General features: G+C 43.6%; 1 protein-coding gene across 4 annotated transcripts in view; it reads right to left on the bottom strand.

Annotated features, from left to right (window-relative positions):
* Window positions 1–13,838, bottom strand: part of HMGA2 (high mobility group AT-hook 2) — a 141,582-nt gene extending 127,744 nt beyond the window's left edge. Inside the window, exons 1-3 of one of the 4 annotated variants that reach the window (XM_047742622.1) lie at window positions 13,705–13,838; window positions 12,733–13,050; window positions 10,028–10,114 (exon numbers count right to left, since the gene is read on the bottom strand). In XM_047742622.1, the coding sequence (XP_047598578.1) occupies window positions 10,028–10,114; window positions 12,733–12,843 (198 nt within the window). In that variant the 5' untranslated portion in view covers window positions 12,844–13,050; window positions 13,705–13,838. The other 3 variants (XM_047742625.1, XM_047742626.1, XM_047742623.1) reach the window with 3 other exon arrangements.
* Between the last annotated feature and the right edge of the window lie 389 nt (window positions 13,839–14,227).

Genomic DNA, 14,227 nt, shown 5'->3' with positions numbered 1-14,227 from the left:
ATTATTACCATTAAGTCCCTACTCAACACAGACCTGACATGAATGTATTTCTAAGTACCTTGAGATTTGTTTTATTGCTTCAGAGATTTTATCTGGTATTCCAGTTGTTTTTGCCTTTTGAATCAAATTTTAACATCATCTATAAAGTAATTTCCTTATGTTTACGACCCCTACTGCAATCCTTAAATACACCAAAACACACATACATACACACAACATACGTCTCCTATAAAAACACATGATTATACTTTTCAGGAAAAGAGAAGTTAGTACACACTCTTCTATAGAATAATTACCCCAAGGCTATATAAACACAAAAATACAGGTAACCTGGGCCAGCGTAACTTGTTTGGCATCGTGCTTTTGTTACCTAAGTTAGCAGCTGGTAGGTGCTTGCTGCGGTGATACTACCTGTTAAAAATGTTAAAACTGTCTACACTGCCAAGTGAGATTCTCCTCTTTTCTCTTTTCAATCTGCCTTATAAAAAGAGATGGAGATAGATAATAGATAGATAGACAGACACAAGATAAGCCACAAGATTCCTCACAAATAGCATCTCCCTGACCTGGCATTACTACGCAACAGGCCGTAGGAATTAACCCAAGTTCTGTATGATTATAATACCATTAGTTCACATCTATTGAGCACATGTGTTATTTTCATTCTCAATCTTGACAATAGCCTTGTACAGTAGGTATTATAATTTCTCTAATTTTGCAGGTGAGCAACTAAGTTTTAGAGAGCGGAGGAAGGTCACACACAAAGGCGGTACAAGGCCCGCAGGGGAGCCTGGAATTTGAGCCCAGTTCTGTTGGCCTGTAGAGACTGGCTTCCTCCCCCTTCCTAAGAGGACTACCTCCCCTTAGCGTATGTGCATTCACTACCATACGGGAGACATTTCAGTCAACTAAAGTTGGGCCCGACTCAGCTAATTTCCCCGAACAGAAGGAAACCTGGTGGCCTTTAGAAGCTCAGCCTAACGGTCAGGTTTGGGCGTTGTGGATCATTTGTCACTTGTGAACGGACTACACAGAAGAATCGTATATTGTCGGGTTTAGTGGCACTCGTCTTACCTTTAGTCGTAAGGGCATGAATTAAATTAAATGGAAGCCAGGAATGCCCAGTGAATCATACCCTCTTTCTGAATGCCGTCTTTGGGAGAGGGAGTTGTCTAAAGAGAAACACAGACTCTACTTTGGAAAGCTTGGACTTAAATCCTGGCTCTGCCATTTTAGCTTTATGACTTTGGGCAGGTCTCTGAGAACCTTAATTCGGTTCCATGTATGAAATGGAGATAATGCCTCCTGGGAGGAGCCAAGTGCCCACCATAAATGAGCTGCTTAATAAGTGCTCTCTCACCCCCAACAAGATGGAACCCTTCAAGGGACAGTTTTCCTTCTAGTTAGTCCGATCTCCAAGAATTCAGTCAATGCTAATATTCCTTTACACCCATCTGTCACCTTTCGAATGAAGCTTTTAAGAAACCCTTGGGCTAGTACATAGTGAGTTCTAGGAGTACAAAATTCCCTAATACAGAAGCAGTGTCTGATTTAATCCTTGGGATCAACTGTGAGATTGCAGTTTATCCAGCAGTAAATTACACAAACATGGAAGATAGAAATCCTTTTTAATGGGCACAGGGATGGTGGGTGGGGTTAAGAGGAGGTGGTTATTGACCTTCAAGGCTAAGGGGGCCACACCAAGCTTCCTTGGTTCAGTTGTTATGTTTCAGGGGCCACTAAGGGATCTGGGCATATCTAACATCTGCTACAGAGAAGGTTGTTTTCTAAAAGGGTTTCGTTGCATTTCAAAGTCAGAGAAAGCAAATCTCTCCAAGAGAAAGCCCTGCAAATAAGAGGAGTTTAAAATGAGCATCTCATTGACAAAAAGCCCATTCAAAAATAAAATTCGCACCATTAACTAAAGGGCAAAATATCACAATTATCACTTGGACTTGTTAAAAGCAAACTCACTCCTTGGTCTCCAGGCCAGTGTTACATGTAAACTGAAACCCTGTTCGGAGTCTACATCTAGGAGAAACACATTAGCTGTGCTGTGTGGTGTCGCTCTGGGAGGTTTTCATTGTTCTTTAAACCCACATTATTTAATCATTCTGATCAAACTTCACAAAGGCTGCAAAACAAGTTAGGATTTTAGTTTGTAAACCAGCAGGGTTTTTATATGGAGGAAAGCACTGGCTTTAACTTTTTTTTTTTTTTCTTCTGTGTTTAATGCTCTTCAGAATATTACTTTTCAATAGGAGAAAAACAAAACATTTCAGGCGCTCGTTTTGCTTTTAATACATCAACATATACAATGTTGTGGGAGTATATATTTGGTTTCCCTTCTCCAGAGTGGAATTTGGTTCTATACGACAAACCCATGTATAATTGAGACAGTAACTTGTTCTCAGTATTTACAGTTTCTGAGGGTGGAGGGGTAGAGGGAGGGTAAAGAGGCTGGGAATTCCGTATTTGTAAAAACTGAAATTTCAGACTATGGCCACATGGTTTTACAATTTACCACATCATATCTTGTTAAAAGTGTTACTTATTCTTTGCTTATATTCATGTTTTGCCTTTAAAAAAAATTTAGGTTCAGAACTGTTATGTTTAATTGTATAATATGGTTAGAAGCAAGTTCATGAGGGTTGAGAAGAATGTTAAGTGGGAAATGTAATTTTTTCTCTTTCTAAGAAGTCTGGTACGTCAGGCTCGTACATGTACTCCACACACACACACACACACACACACACAATTAATTGAAAAAGGAAATTCATCTAACAAATGTAACTCTTAAGCTTGGAAACAGTGCCTACATTAGCACCTGGTACATAAGATGTGCTCACACTCTTATTGAATGAAGAAGGAAGGAAAGAGAAACACTGGTGTTTTTATCACGTGTGTCTTATTTCCTTCTTCCCATCAGAATTCTACAGCTTGGCAGGAGTTTTAACAAGCATTTTGTCTAGACCCCTCACTGAACAAATAAAAAAACTGGATGGGTTCTGATCTCCAAAGACATATAGCCCTGTGAGTTCTGAGGCCCAGAAGTCTGGGGTATCATCTGCAGGAGGCACCCATTTCGATTCCCTTTAAAAGCCTGTAGAGAACTTCTCTCCAAAGGGTTTCTTGAAACCTAACTTCTAACATGCCTTTCAGGTGACTGGAGAGAACATAACCTACATTGTAGCAAATATTGTACAAAACATCGGACAGCATATAGTAGTGGGAAGGTCCTAAGCTTTAGAGTGAGATTTGAATTCAACGCCTTGGGCCACCAATTTCTAGCGTTGAGCATGAGACATGAGTCACGGTTTACATCTTGAAATCAGTTTTCTTCATCTGTGAAATGAAGACCATAATACCTATGTCAGAGGATTGAAGAGTTAATATTTGCATAAAGTGACTGAGAAAAGCTCCCAGCACATGGTGGGTACTCAAGTGTAATTTCTTCTCTCCCTCCATATTTTAAAATGTTACCCTTAAAAAGAATACCTCCTTCAAATTAATTAATTAATTAATTTTTAAAAACCCTCCCATTTCTTGAGTGATTTTTCTAAGCATTCTCTTACTTAAATAGGACAGCAATTACGTGCTCAGTGTCACAAAATGTGAGATCAAGCCAACTGCCCACGTTCATAAGTAGTGAAGATGAGACCCAGTGTGATTTCAAGGCAATAAAGGGTCTGTTCTTCTGGGAGATATTTCATAGAAAATAAAGGAGCTATGGGCAGATTCAAAAAAAAAAAGAGAGACAAGAAAAACTTCCAGGGTGAAAATCAAATGAGTCGTTAAAAGTAAAACATTTCCGGGTTTCCTATAAAGACATGGAGAACTGCTGAGATTGGAAACCCAAAGAATTATCCAATTCTGACTTCTTGGTCAAATTTAGATAGCTATTAATTTTTGTTACTTTAATGCTCTCATCACATTTTATATGTACTGTGATAATGCATGAAAACCTTAACTCCCTCACCCCAAATCAATCAGTGCCTCAGCACACAGATGGCGGGGTAGCGGGGTGGGAAAGCTAGAAAAATATCTGGGCAGAGTACCTTATTTTGTTTTCAGGTATCTTTACAGATATGTTTTTAAGATTAAGACCTGTAGACAAGAGCATATGGAGCAAACTATTCAATGTCTAGAAAGTCACATTTTATTTCTTTCAGCTGTCTTTTTAAACATAAAAACAGTGCAAATCAATGTGCACTGGCATCAAAACCAACTGGAATCATCGATCAGACTAAGCACTGGGTACTTCTCATTTTACTTGATTGATAATCCAGCTCTGTGGGGTTTGAAATGTTAAGTGCAACCATTTTCACTCTTCAAGAGAAGTTTCAAGTTTGCCATCACTCCATACAACTGAATTCTATCGTCCATTGTAGTTCATGCTAGTTTCACTCAAGGAAGCCCTTATTGTCAACTCTCATGTCATTATTTACACATGCCTGTCTTCACCTATACAAACATTAACTTAAAGCCAAGGCCAAAATGACAGGAAGAGCTATTTTCAAAGTTTAAGACTTTCCTCCTATCAACCATCGCACTACCTTTTTTGTGATCAGAAGAATCAATAGCTATGATACAGGAGTTCACAGGGGTTACCTTCTGAGCAAAGTGCCCCCTATATCACCCTGAAGAAAAGACAGTGACTATACTATTCCTCTAGAAATCAATCAGAAGATGCCATTCAAAACTGTTCAGTGTCTTAAAACAACAGAGAACAAAGCCCTAGCCTAAACTAGAATCACTTTTCAACCTGTTTTTCCTGAGTAGAACAAAAATTCGTAACTGGAAGTTTTAGGATCTAGGATAGTGAAATTCATTGTTCTACCCTTGTGCCAAGCTAAGTGGTTCCAAGGTGAGCCTCCATCTAATTGATACTCAAGAAAGAACTAAAACACGATTGAATGCCAGTCTGGTATGTTCTACCTCCTTAGCAGAGTGGTCAGTCGCGACTCTGAGATAAAAATAGGCCAGGGTTGTGGGTCAGTCAAAGCAACGAGGAGCCCTGGATGGTGAGTTCAGAAGAGTGATAGCTTCCAGAAAATTAGAACTATGGGTTCCTCGAAGTAAAGTTACTTCGTGAAAGAATCCAAATGTTTTTGAATTGCCCATATTTGGATCATAATCTGTGATGGCTCAAAGGTTTTGCCAGGTAGAATTTACTGATGCATTAAGGTTTGGTCCTCCCTGGCAAGTGAAGTGGAAATAAAAGAAAAAGAGTCAATTGCTTAGGTAAATCAGCTTAAAATATCAAGATAATGGAGACAACACTTGGGTTTTATTTAATTCCACCCATCTGGATACATGTGTCTAACTCAGATAGGGCCCTGAATCCCAGTGGAAATTACCATTCAAACACACAGGAATCAAACAAAACCCTACTACTCACACAGAAACCATAGGCTGGAACTGTATGACAATTTCCAATACCCATCCTTCCGTGACCTACCTAACAATGATGCCTTTGGTTACTCTCTTCAGCTGGGCCTATTAAATTCTTTTTTTTTTTTTTTAAAGATTTTATTTATTTATTTCACAGAGAGAGATCACAAGTAGGCAGAGAGGCAGGCAGAGAGAGAGAGAGAGAGAGGAGGAAGCAGGTTCTCCGCTGAGCAGAGAGCCCAATGTGGGACTCGATCCCAGGACCCTGAGATCATGACCTGAGCAAAAGGCAGCAGCTTAACCCACTGAGCCACCCAGGCACCCCTGGGCCTATTAAATTCTTAAAAAAATCTTGTCCTCACTCAACATCCATGCTCTAACATTTCTCTGAAATGATGAATAAAGCCTACATTCTCTCATCATAAAATACCTGTGCTTGGTGTTAGAAAATATTTATGAAAAATCAACCATATTTCTAAGAATGCAGCTAGAAAAAAGCACAAATCTGCCTTTATAGGGTCCAATCAACACCAGAACTTTTTTGTACAAGCAAATGGAATATACAGATCGAATGTTTACTTGAGCACATTACTTGAGGTGTACATACTTTACCTAGATATTTTACTTCTGCACCTTGCTCTCTAGCTCTGGTTATTCAACCTCAAGTCAAAAGAAGTTCAGGGGTCCTGGGTGGCTCAGCAGGTTAAGCCTCTGCCTTGGGCTCAAGTCATGATCTCAGGGAAGTCATGATCTCAGGGTCCTGGCATGGAGCCCTGCCTCTGCCTTGGGCTCAAGTCATGATCTCAGGGTCCTGGCATGGAGCCCTGCATCGGGCTCTCTGCTCAGCGGGGACTCTGCTTCTCCCTCCCCCCTCTGCCTGCCTCTCTGCCTACCTGTGATCTCTGCCTGTCAAATAAATAAATAAATAATCTTTTTTTTTTTTTTTTAAGAAAAAAAAAGAAAGTTCAAACAAACCTATGACTCTATGAAGTAGGGCTGTCTCACACCTGAGATCTTTTTATATGCCATTTCCTTCTATTAAAATGTAATTCAGTCTCAGAAAAAAACATTTTTTGTCCTCAAAGTACCTGAATGAGAATTACCTTGAGGCTTACAGATGAACTTGACTTTGACCTTAAAAACTGGAGAATGAGTGACAGCCCCTCCAGTATTCTGTAATTCATGATTACAAAGCCACAGCAAAAACCCTAAACACAAAGGAGATTATATCTTTCTCTCCTCTAGAGAGGCAAAATGCAAAAATACAAAGTATTTCCATCCAGCACAAATATGAGAGGGAAACAAAACAAAACAAAACAAGAAATTGAGAGACAACTGGTCACAGGTATATCTCTAAACTAAAACATAAACTACAAGGACAAGACACACACACACATATACACACACACCCCCAACAAATCATTTATTCAGGAAAACATTAACTTCTGATTTCCTTTATTAAGATAGTAATATGAAGCTGGTTCTGGGACAAATTTTGAGCCCTCAGATTGGACTTCTCAGGAATGACTAAAATTGCTACCTAATGGTCATCCATGGGAATCTGTCATGATGGAGTGTAAGTAGATTAAAGAATCATTACCTTGTCTTCCAAAAGTTCCAAGCAGAACAAATTGTGCCTTTATAAATGTTCATTTTATATATCACCCAAATCAATTTCATATTGAATAGGGCCTGAAATTTAAGTGCTTACTAATTGAGTAGTTGTCCACTTGGTCTTGCAACACTCAGTGTGTACTGTCAAGTTTCACATTGCTAATTTTCCAACAGTTTTGTTTTCAAATGCCCCAAGGCCAGTGACTGAGTCCAAACACAAACTTTGTAAGTAAAGAAACCCCAGCAGCAAGAAATTTTAAACACCCAACATCATCAGGATTTCAGTGTATGTTGCATCTCTTCTAATTTTTGAGTTCTGTTCTCCTATATACTTACCAGTTTTGTTTTGTATTTTTTCATTTTGATGAATCTCAGTTTGCACAAGAATACCCAATTTATTAATCATAGGAGACTTCCCACATCTACTCTGGTCACTCTAGCAGGGTATGATTATCTTACATGTTATGAACAATAGAACTTTTTCTGAAAAAATATTGCTTCTCAAAATCCTAACAAACACGTTTCGTCAGAGTACAATATGTGTTTGATAAACAAATTTATGTTTGATAACCATGTTTACACAGGGTAGTAGCAAACTCAATAAACACCAATTTGAAAGTGAAAATACCTTAAGTTTACACATGCCATGAACAATTCATCAATGTCATTCATTCTTTTGCAAAGTATTATCTTCTCCAAATGAAGCGTAATTCATAAAACTGGAGAAATAGAACAGTGTTATGGGCAAATATATTTGCTCATTTTTATTGGAAGGGACTTTTAGAACAGAAGCGTGTGAAATAATTTTGTCTGGATGAATGGAAGATACCAGGGAAAGATTACTATGGGAAAAAGAAAATCTATTTCTGTTTTGGAAATTGTAATAATGTATACATACACATGAAGAATTACCAGAAAGATGAGCAGCCTCATAGAATCCTCTGTAAAGGCCTATTACTAAAACAACTAAAAATAAATCAAACCTTACTTGGGAGGAGACCAACTTTTTTTGTTATTTTGCTTTAGGTAGTAAATTAGACACAAGTCTCAGCTTCCCTTGTGTTAGTCAGTGGCAAACTTTTCAAAATGAAGAGAAGATAATGGAAGCATCTCTTTGATCATTCAAAAAAAATGTAATATACTGAAATAAGAAAGATGAGATTCATTTTCCCTTTTTTTTTGCCTAAAATTTTAAATCAGTTTTTTATGACAAGATATGCAGATTTCTTCCTGGGAGATGCTGTAATGATGCATTTTTCAGAGCAATTACGTCAGAGTTTCAATGTTAGCTACCTACTAAGATATTCTTTTGCCATTTCATTAGAATAAAATTAAGTTAGGCAAGTCCCACACTTATGCAACATTTAAAAACTCCTTTGTTGGGGCGCCTGGGTGGCTCAGTGGGTTAAGCCGCTGCCTTCGGCTCAGGTCATGATCTCAGGGTCCTGGGATCGAGTCCCACATCGGGCTCTCTGCTCAGCGAGAAGCCTGCTTCCCTCTCTCTCTCTCTCTCTCTGCCTTCCTCTCCATCTACTTGTGATCTCTCTCTGTCAAATAAATAAATAAAATCTTTAAAAAAAAAAAAAAAAACTCCTTTGTTAAATTAGCCCCTTTCGGTTAATCTCATAAACCAGGTAAAAATGTAACAAATAGGAAATACTCATATTAGAAATATGAGACTATATACTGTCAGTTCTAAATGACAAGGTAAATTAGAGCTACTTCAAAGTTTATGGATTAAATGTGGGTCACAATTAAATCTTCACTCTGTGAAGCAGTTATAATTAAATACAGTAGGAATCTGCTCCTTCCCTTCAGCTCTGTTCAAGATTATTAAAATAAAACAGACAAGAATTCATAGTTACTCCCTAAACAACTTTATACGTATCACTGGTTGCTATAGCAGTTTACAACACTGAAAACTATCACATCTAACATGCTTAGTGCCCACAGTCACAGAGAAAACCACACCAAACATTAGTCCCCAAAGATGATCTTATGGCCCTTTTTTTTTTTTCTTATGGCCCTTTTTAACAAATACTGTACATGATGTACTCAAATCCACTAAAAAGGGGTATAGAAGAATGTACTTCTGAATTTTGAGCCTTTGTTTTCAACTAATATACAACCCTACAAATAAAATAGAGACACTTTTTCTGATTCTTTTATAAAGCTTAAAAAAAAAAAAAAAGTGAGTTTTATATTCCCCTTCACTTCTTTGTACATGCATTGACCCTGAGATATTTCCTCTTTGCTAGCTCAAATACAACCAACATGAAGTTACGTGAAACTGCAATTTACAATTTATAAATAAAAACACTGGAACTTATTTATACTTGACTGGGCTCTAGTCTGCCCCAAAATACACAATAAATGAATCAAATACTTGTTTAAAAAAACTTCTCATTGTCCCATTTAGAGCACTGCTGTACTACCTGATGGATGGAGGCATTTTGAGAGATTATGATATACTACATTGCAAGTTTATTGTAAACAGACAGCATACTATATCACCACATTTAAATCTGTAAAATTCATGAAGATTTTTTTCCAGTATCCCATAATTGGATTTACTTCTAATTATCATTTGGCAAAATACTTAACCTTATAGAAGGATTTGGTTTTGCAGTAATCATGTAAATAAGCAGAAAGTAAATCAATCTTTATTATTTTTGAAGGAAATTGCAAACAACACCATCAAGCAAATCCTACAGTTCTGACTTATTTTTAACTCTTTCACAACGGGTGCAGATCTCACCCTCCCAGCCCCGGTTTTGAGTTTCAAATTATTTGGTGATTGTTTATTTAAGAACAACACTGGAAGCATCTTCATAAACTTTTTAGGTTAAGCAGTTATGCTTCAAAATCTGATTTTGCTTAGAAATAGTAAGGGTAGGAAATGAGTCTTGAGTTACCCAGTTGGGACGAATCCTTAAGTCTGGATCTAGAATGGGGAAATTACAGGGAAGTTCCTGTAGTCATGGAGAAAGTTGGGGGTACTTAACTTGAGAAATCTCACCTTTTGAGCTGCTTTGGAGGGACTCTTGTTTTTGCTGCCTTTGGGTCTTCCCCTGGGTCTCTTAGGAGAGGGCTCACCGGTTGGCTCCTAAGTATAGGGGGGAAAAAATGCTGTTGTGGAAGAATGTCTGAAAGAAATTGACCCTGACTCTATAGTTAGTTTCTGTACGTGCTGTTCAAAAAGACTGTTGCAACACATTCAGTAGGAACATAAATGGAATGATGATGGCACTGAGTTTACAGAAAGGGAAAATAACTATACTTTCAATCCAAGGGTTCAAAAAGGAAATTCTATTTTGCATATGAAACTTAGGTTCTGTTTCAGCACTAAAAAGGTAACAAAGGCTGACAAGGTTGCATGTTCTGGAAAGAAAGTCACACAAGTTTAAGGTGTAAAATTTGAATGGTTATGTATTTGGCAACTTATAAATACTTTACAGGAATGCTACTACCCATTGTACCAGCATTTCCAACAAAAGAAAGACAACGCTAACATCATAAATGTTTCAACAATCTTCCCTATAGAAAAGACGGTTTTTAGTCATCTCTGTATATCCGCATTGTAGGTCAGTTATGACTCAACACATTGAGAGAAGTACTGGAGCAATTACCCAAGATCTTCAACTCAAAATAACTCCGTTCCCCCTAAAATTTCCAAATAATTATGGTAAATCTGTTGTGGGAGGTTTTGCTTGAATTATCTAGATAATTGCTTCAGTTCTCCACTTCCTTTTGGAGTTGGAGGCATGGTCTTTAGCCTAAATTTAAATGTCTTTTGATAAAAATAAACATTTTCCTCCAAAACTTGCTTTTGAGAAAACTCTTAGGGAGGGAGGAGACCAGAGAGAACTAAAAGAGGGAAAAAATGAAGGAGAATGGAAGTGTCTGAGAAGGAGAAATTGAAACTATCAATAGGGTTAGCAAAATTTTAAAGGGTTCCTATGCCAAGTAGTAAATGCTCAAGTGGTTAAGAGAATGCGATGATTAATATTCCAGATCCTAAATATTTATGCAGTGAATCATCAATTTACAGTTCATTAAGATTCGGTGATTAAATGAGACCAATTAACTTAAAACGCATGAAAGTCTTCAATGAAAATCCGCATCCTATTTGGAGAATCTGGGGAAGGTTCCCTGCAAGCTTCTGTGGGACCACTAGAGCCAGTGGGCACATCCGGAGCAAACACACCGGAGACGCATTTTTCTTTCTTTGTGAACTCTGCCTTAACTCCAAGGTAAAACCTCCAGTCACCTCCAGATCCCACCGCAATTTCTTTGGGATACTTTTTTGGAGGTGGGGGACAAATCGAGCTAGAAAGAGCTGGGTGGCGGGTGGGAAACAAGAGCGGGGGCGGGGGGAAGGGCAGAGACTTCCTGGGAGGTGTAAAACAGGATCCTAACGCGGTTTAAAGTGTCGCCTGGGCAGAGCGGGAAAACTCAGGGGCCTCTAGATTGGCTTGTTTCCTTTGATGATTTCAAAAAAGGTACAACCCTTTCAGTTTTTCTAAAACGCTCTGGCAAGCAAACATTGTTCGATTTCCCCCCACCTTGTTCTCGGGCAGCTTTTGGGACTCCAGGATTATTTTCTAATCGGCCTATTTGCGGTGAAGGCAGCGCTTTAAGGCTAAGGAACGCAGGAGAAGTTTTAAAGCCCGCGGAAGCGGAGTTTAAATGTTCTCAATAGACATGCCCCGCTCCAGCCCTGGACGCCGAGGCTTGGAAATTGCAGGGAACAAAACCCCCCGCTCTGGGCGCTGCGCGCAGCTCTGCAAGCGGGCGCTGCACGCTTAATTGGTTGCATCCGCAGACAAAACCCTCCACTCCGCGGGGTCCCGGGCGCCCCTTGATCGTCCCCTCCCAACCCCCAGCCGCTCGCCCAGAAGAAGTACTTTTAAAGTCTACAGCTCGGAGAGCGGGATCCAGGGGCAAAGGGGGGACCGGGGGCCTGGCGAGGAAGTGACCCAGCTACTGTGCACACTCTCGGACACTACTTTCCACCGCGCCCTCGGCCAAACGGGTGAATTCCGTCCCGTGAGGACCCAGGCTCCTCCGAACCCCCTTTCCTGGGACACCTCCGCGGCGGCGGACAGCCGAGCTGCCGCCGCGCCGCATTTAAAGAGCCCTAAGGGGACCGGGCGGGCCCACGAGTTCTTTGTCGGGAGGGAGCGAGTCTAGAGCCACCGAGAACGTGGGGAGGGCGCCAAGGGGGCGGCGGCGGCGCGCCAGTCCCCAGCCCGCGAGCAGCCCCGGTTGGCGGGAGACACATCCTCCGGCCCCCAGGACTTCAGCCCCTCCAACCCCGACCCGCCGGAGCACCCCTGCGCCCCCGCACACCCCCCCCCCGCACCTCCTTCCTGCCGAGCAGTTGTATAAAGCGGCTCGGAAAGTGCCCACCGAGCCCTGGGTTGCCGGAGCCCGGCCGCTTCGTCACGCGGAGACATCGCGCCACTCGGGGCCGTGCACAATAGCGAAACTCCGAGGAAGCGCTGAGCCCGACCCCACCTCCCGCCGCCTATCGCTGTTCCCCACCTCCCCGCCCTGAGGAGCGCGGGCGCCCCGGGGCTCAGCCGCGCACTCGCGCCGAAGACTCCGCAGCCCGCAGCCGCCGCCGCCGCCGCCGGACTCCCGCGCTCGGGTGGCCGCGCGTCGCGGGGCCCTGGCGGAGGGAGCGGAGGTGGGCTGCCCCCACCCTGCCCGCGTACTGACTTGCTGCTGCTTCCTGGGTCGGCCGCGTCCTCTCTTCTGAGGCGCCGGGGCGGCAGGTTGTCCCTGGGCTGAAGTGGACGGCTGCCCGGCGCCTTCACCGCGTGCGCTCATCCTGCCTCCCGCCGCCGCAGCCGTCGCCGCTACCGCTGCCGCCGCCGCCGCTTCGCCGCCGCCGCCCCGAATGTGCCGGGCACCTTTCGGGAGATCGGGCGGTAGGGCTGGAGGATGAGGCAGGGTGGGCGAGGAGCTGGCGTGCTGCGAGGGCTTCTGCTGCTCAGGCTGCCGCCGCTGCCACCATCAACACCGGACGTCCAGCGGCTGCCAAAAAGAGAGAAGAGGGGAGGAGGAGGAGGAGAAGGAGGCGCTGCTGGTGGCGGCGGCCGCGGTGGGTGGGTGCCGGAGGTGGAGGTGGAGGTGGAGGTAGCGAGAGGAGGAGGAGGAGAGCGAAGGAAAGGGAAAAGAGGGTTTGAAGCTGGGAGGCTCCCCTCTCGGTTTGGGATCAGGAGTTGCGGTCACCGGTAGCACTTCGGAAGCGGCTTGGAAATGGAAGAGACTTGGAGTGGATTGTGTCCCTTGAAATGTTAGGCGGGGAAAGAATTCCTCCTCCTCTTCCCCCCCGCTCCGCGCTCGCAGAGCAAGAAAGAGAAAGAGAGAGAAAACAAATCGCGCCTTGGGCAGTCAGAAAGCAGAAGGAGGATGGGGAGATTCTGCCTGGTTCGGGTCGGGCACAGGGCGCAGGCAAAAGGACGAAGCAGTGGGTGGCACCGCGCCTCCTCGGGTGGCGGGAGCAGGCAGCAGCGGCACCGGAGAGTCGGAGGGGGACGGGCCGCTCGCTCCTGCGTCCTGCACCAAGCGCGCTCTTCCCGGGCTGGAAGTTTTCTGAGTTCCTTCCCCAGGATTCAAGTGGGAAGAATGTGTGTGTGTGTGTGCTTGGGGAGGGGGCGGCGGGTTTGGGGGGGGGGGAGTGCCCACCTCTAATCGTGGGCGGATAAATGGGAGGGGGCTGCGCAGGAGGAAAAGTATGAGGAGGAGGGAGGCCAGGCGGACCGCCGAGCCAAGGCGCCTGGCCGCGGGCCAGAGGCAGCGTTCGAAATACAACTGCCTCGGCGGCGGCGGCGCCCGGGTGCCACCCGAAGCCCCGCTCACGTGCTCCCGCCCGGCGGCGGGGTTAAAGGGACAGGCCGGGGATCCCGGGACAGCTCGCTGCCGGCCTCGTCCCGCCTGCCGCCCGAGGTCGCCCCTGGGCGGTTGTCCTAGTAAGGCACGGGAATGCGATCGCCCCAGAGCCGCGTTTAGGGGCTTGGCCTTTACCTGCACCTCCACGACGCGGAGCCAACACTCAGCAGGAAGCGTCTAGCTGCACGCGCGGCAGAGTTCTGGTTCCCTGTGAGTGGGAAGGAACCGAGGAGGAGCAGGAACCGGCCCCCGGCAGCCTTGCTTTGCCTGGGAATACCCTCATCACAGACTGCACGACCCTGAAGCGCGCGCACACACA

Source organism: Lutra lutra, chromosome 8, assembly GCF_902655055.1.
Source record: "Lutra lutra chromosome 8, mLutLut1.2, whole genome shotgun sequence".
Lineage (NCBI taxonomy): Eukaryota > Metazoa > Chordata > Mammalia > Carnivora > Mustelidae > Lutra > Lutra lutra.
The sequence above is the reverse complement of the archived record's forward strand: the minus strand, read 5'-3'. Positions and strand labels throughout refer to the sequence as shown.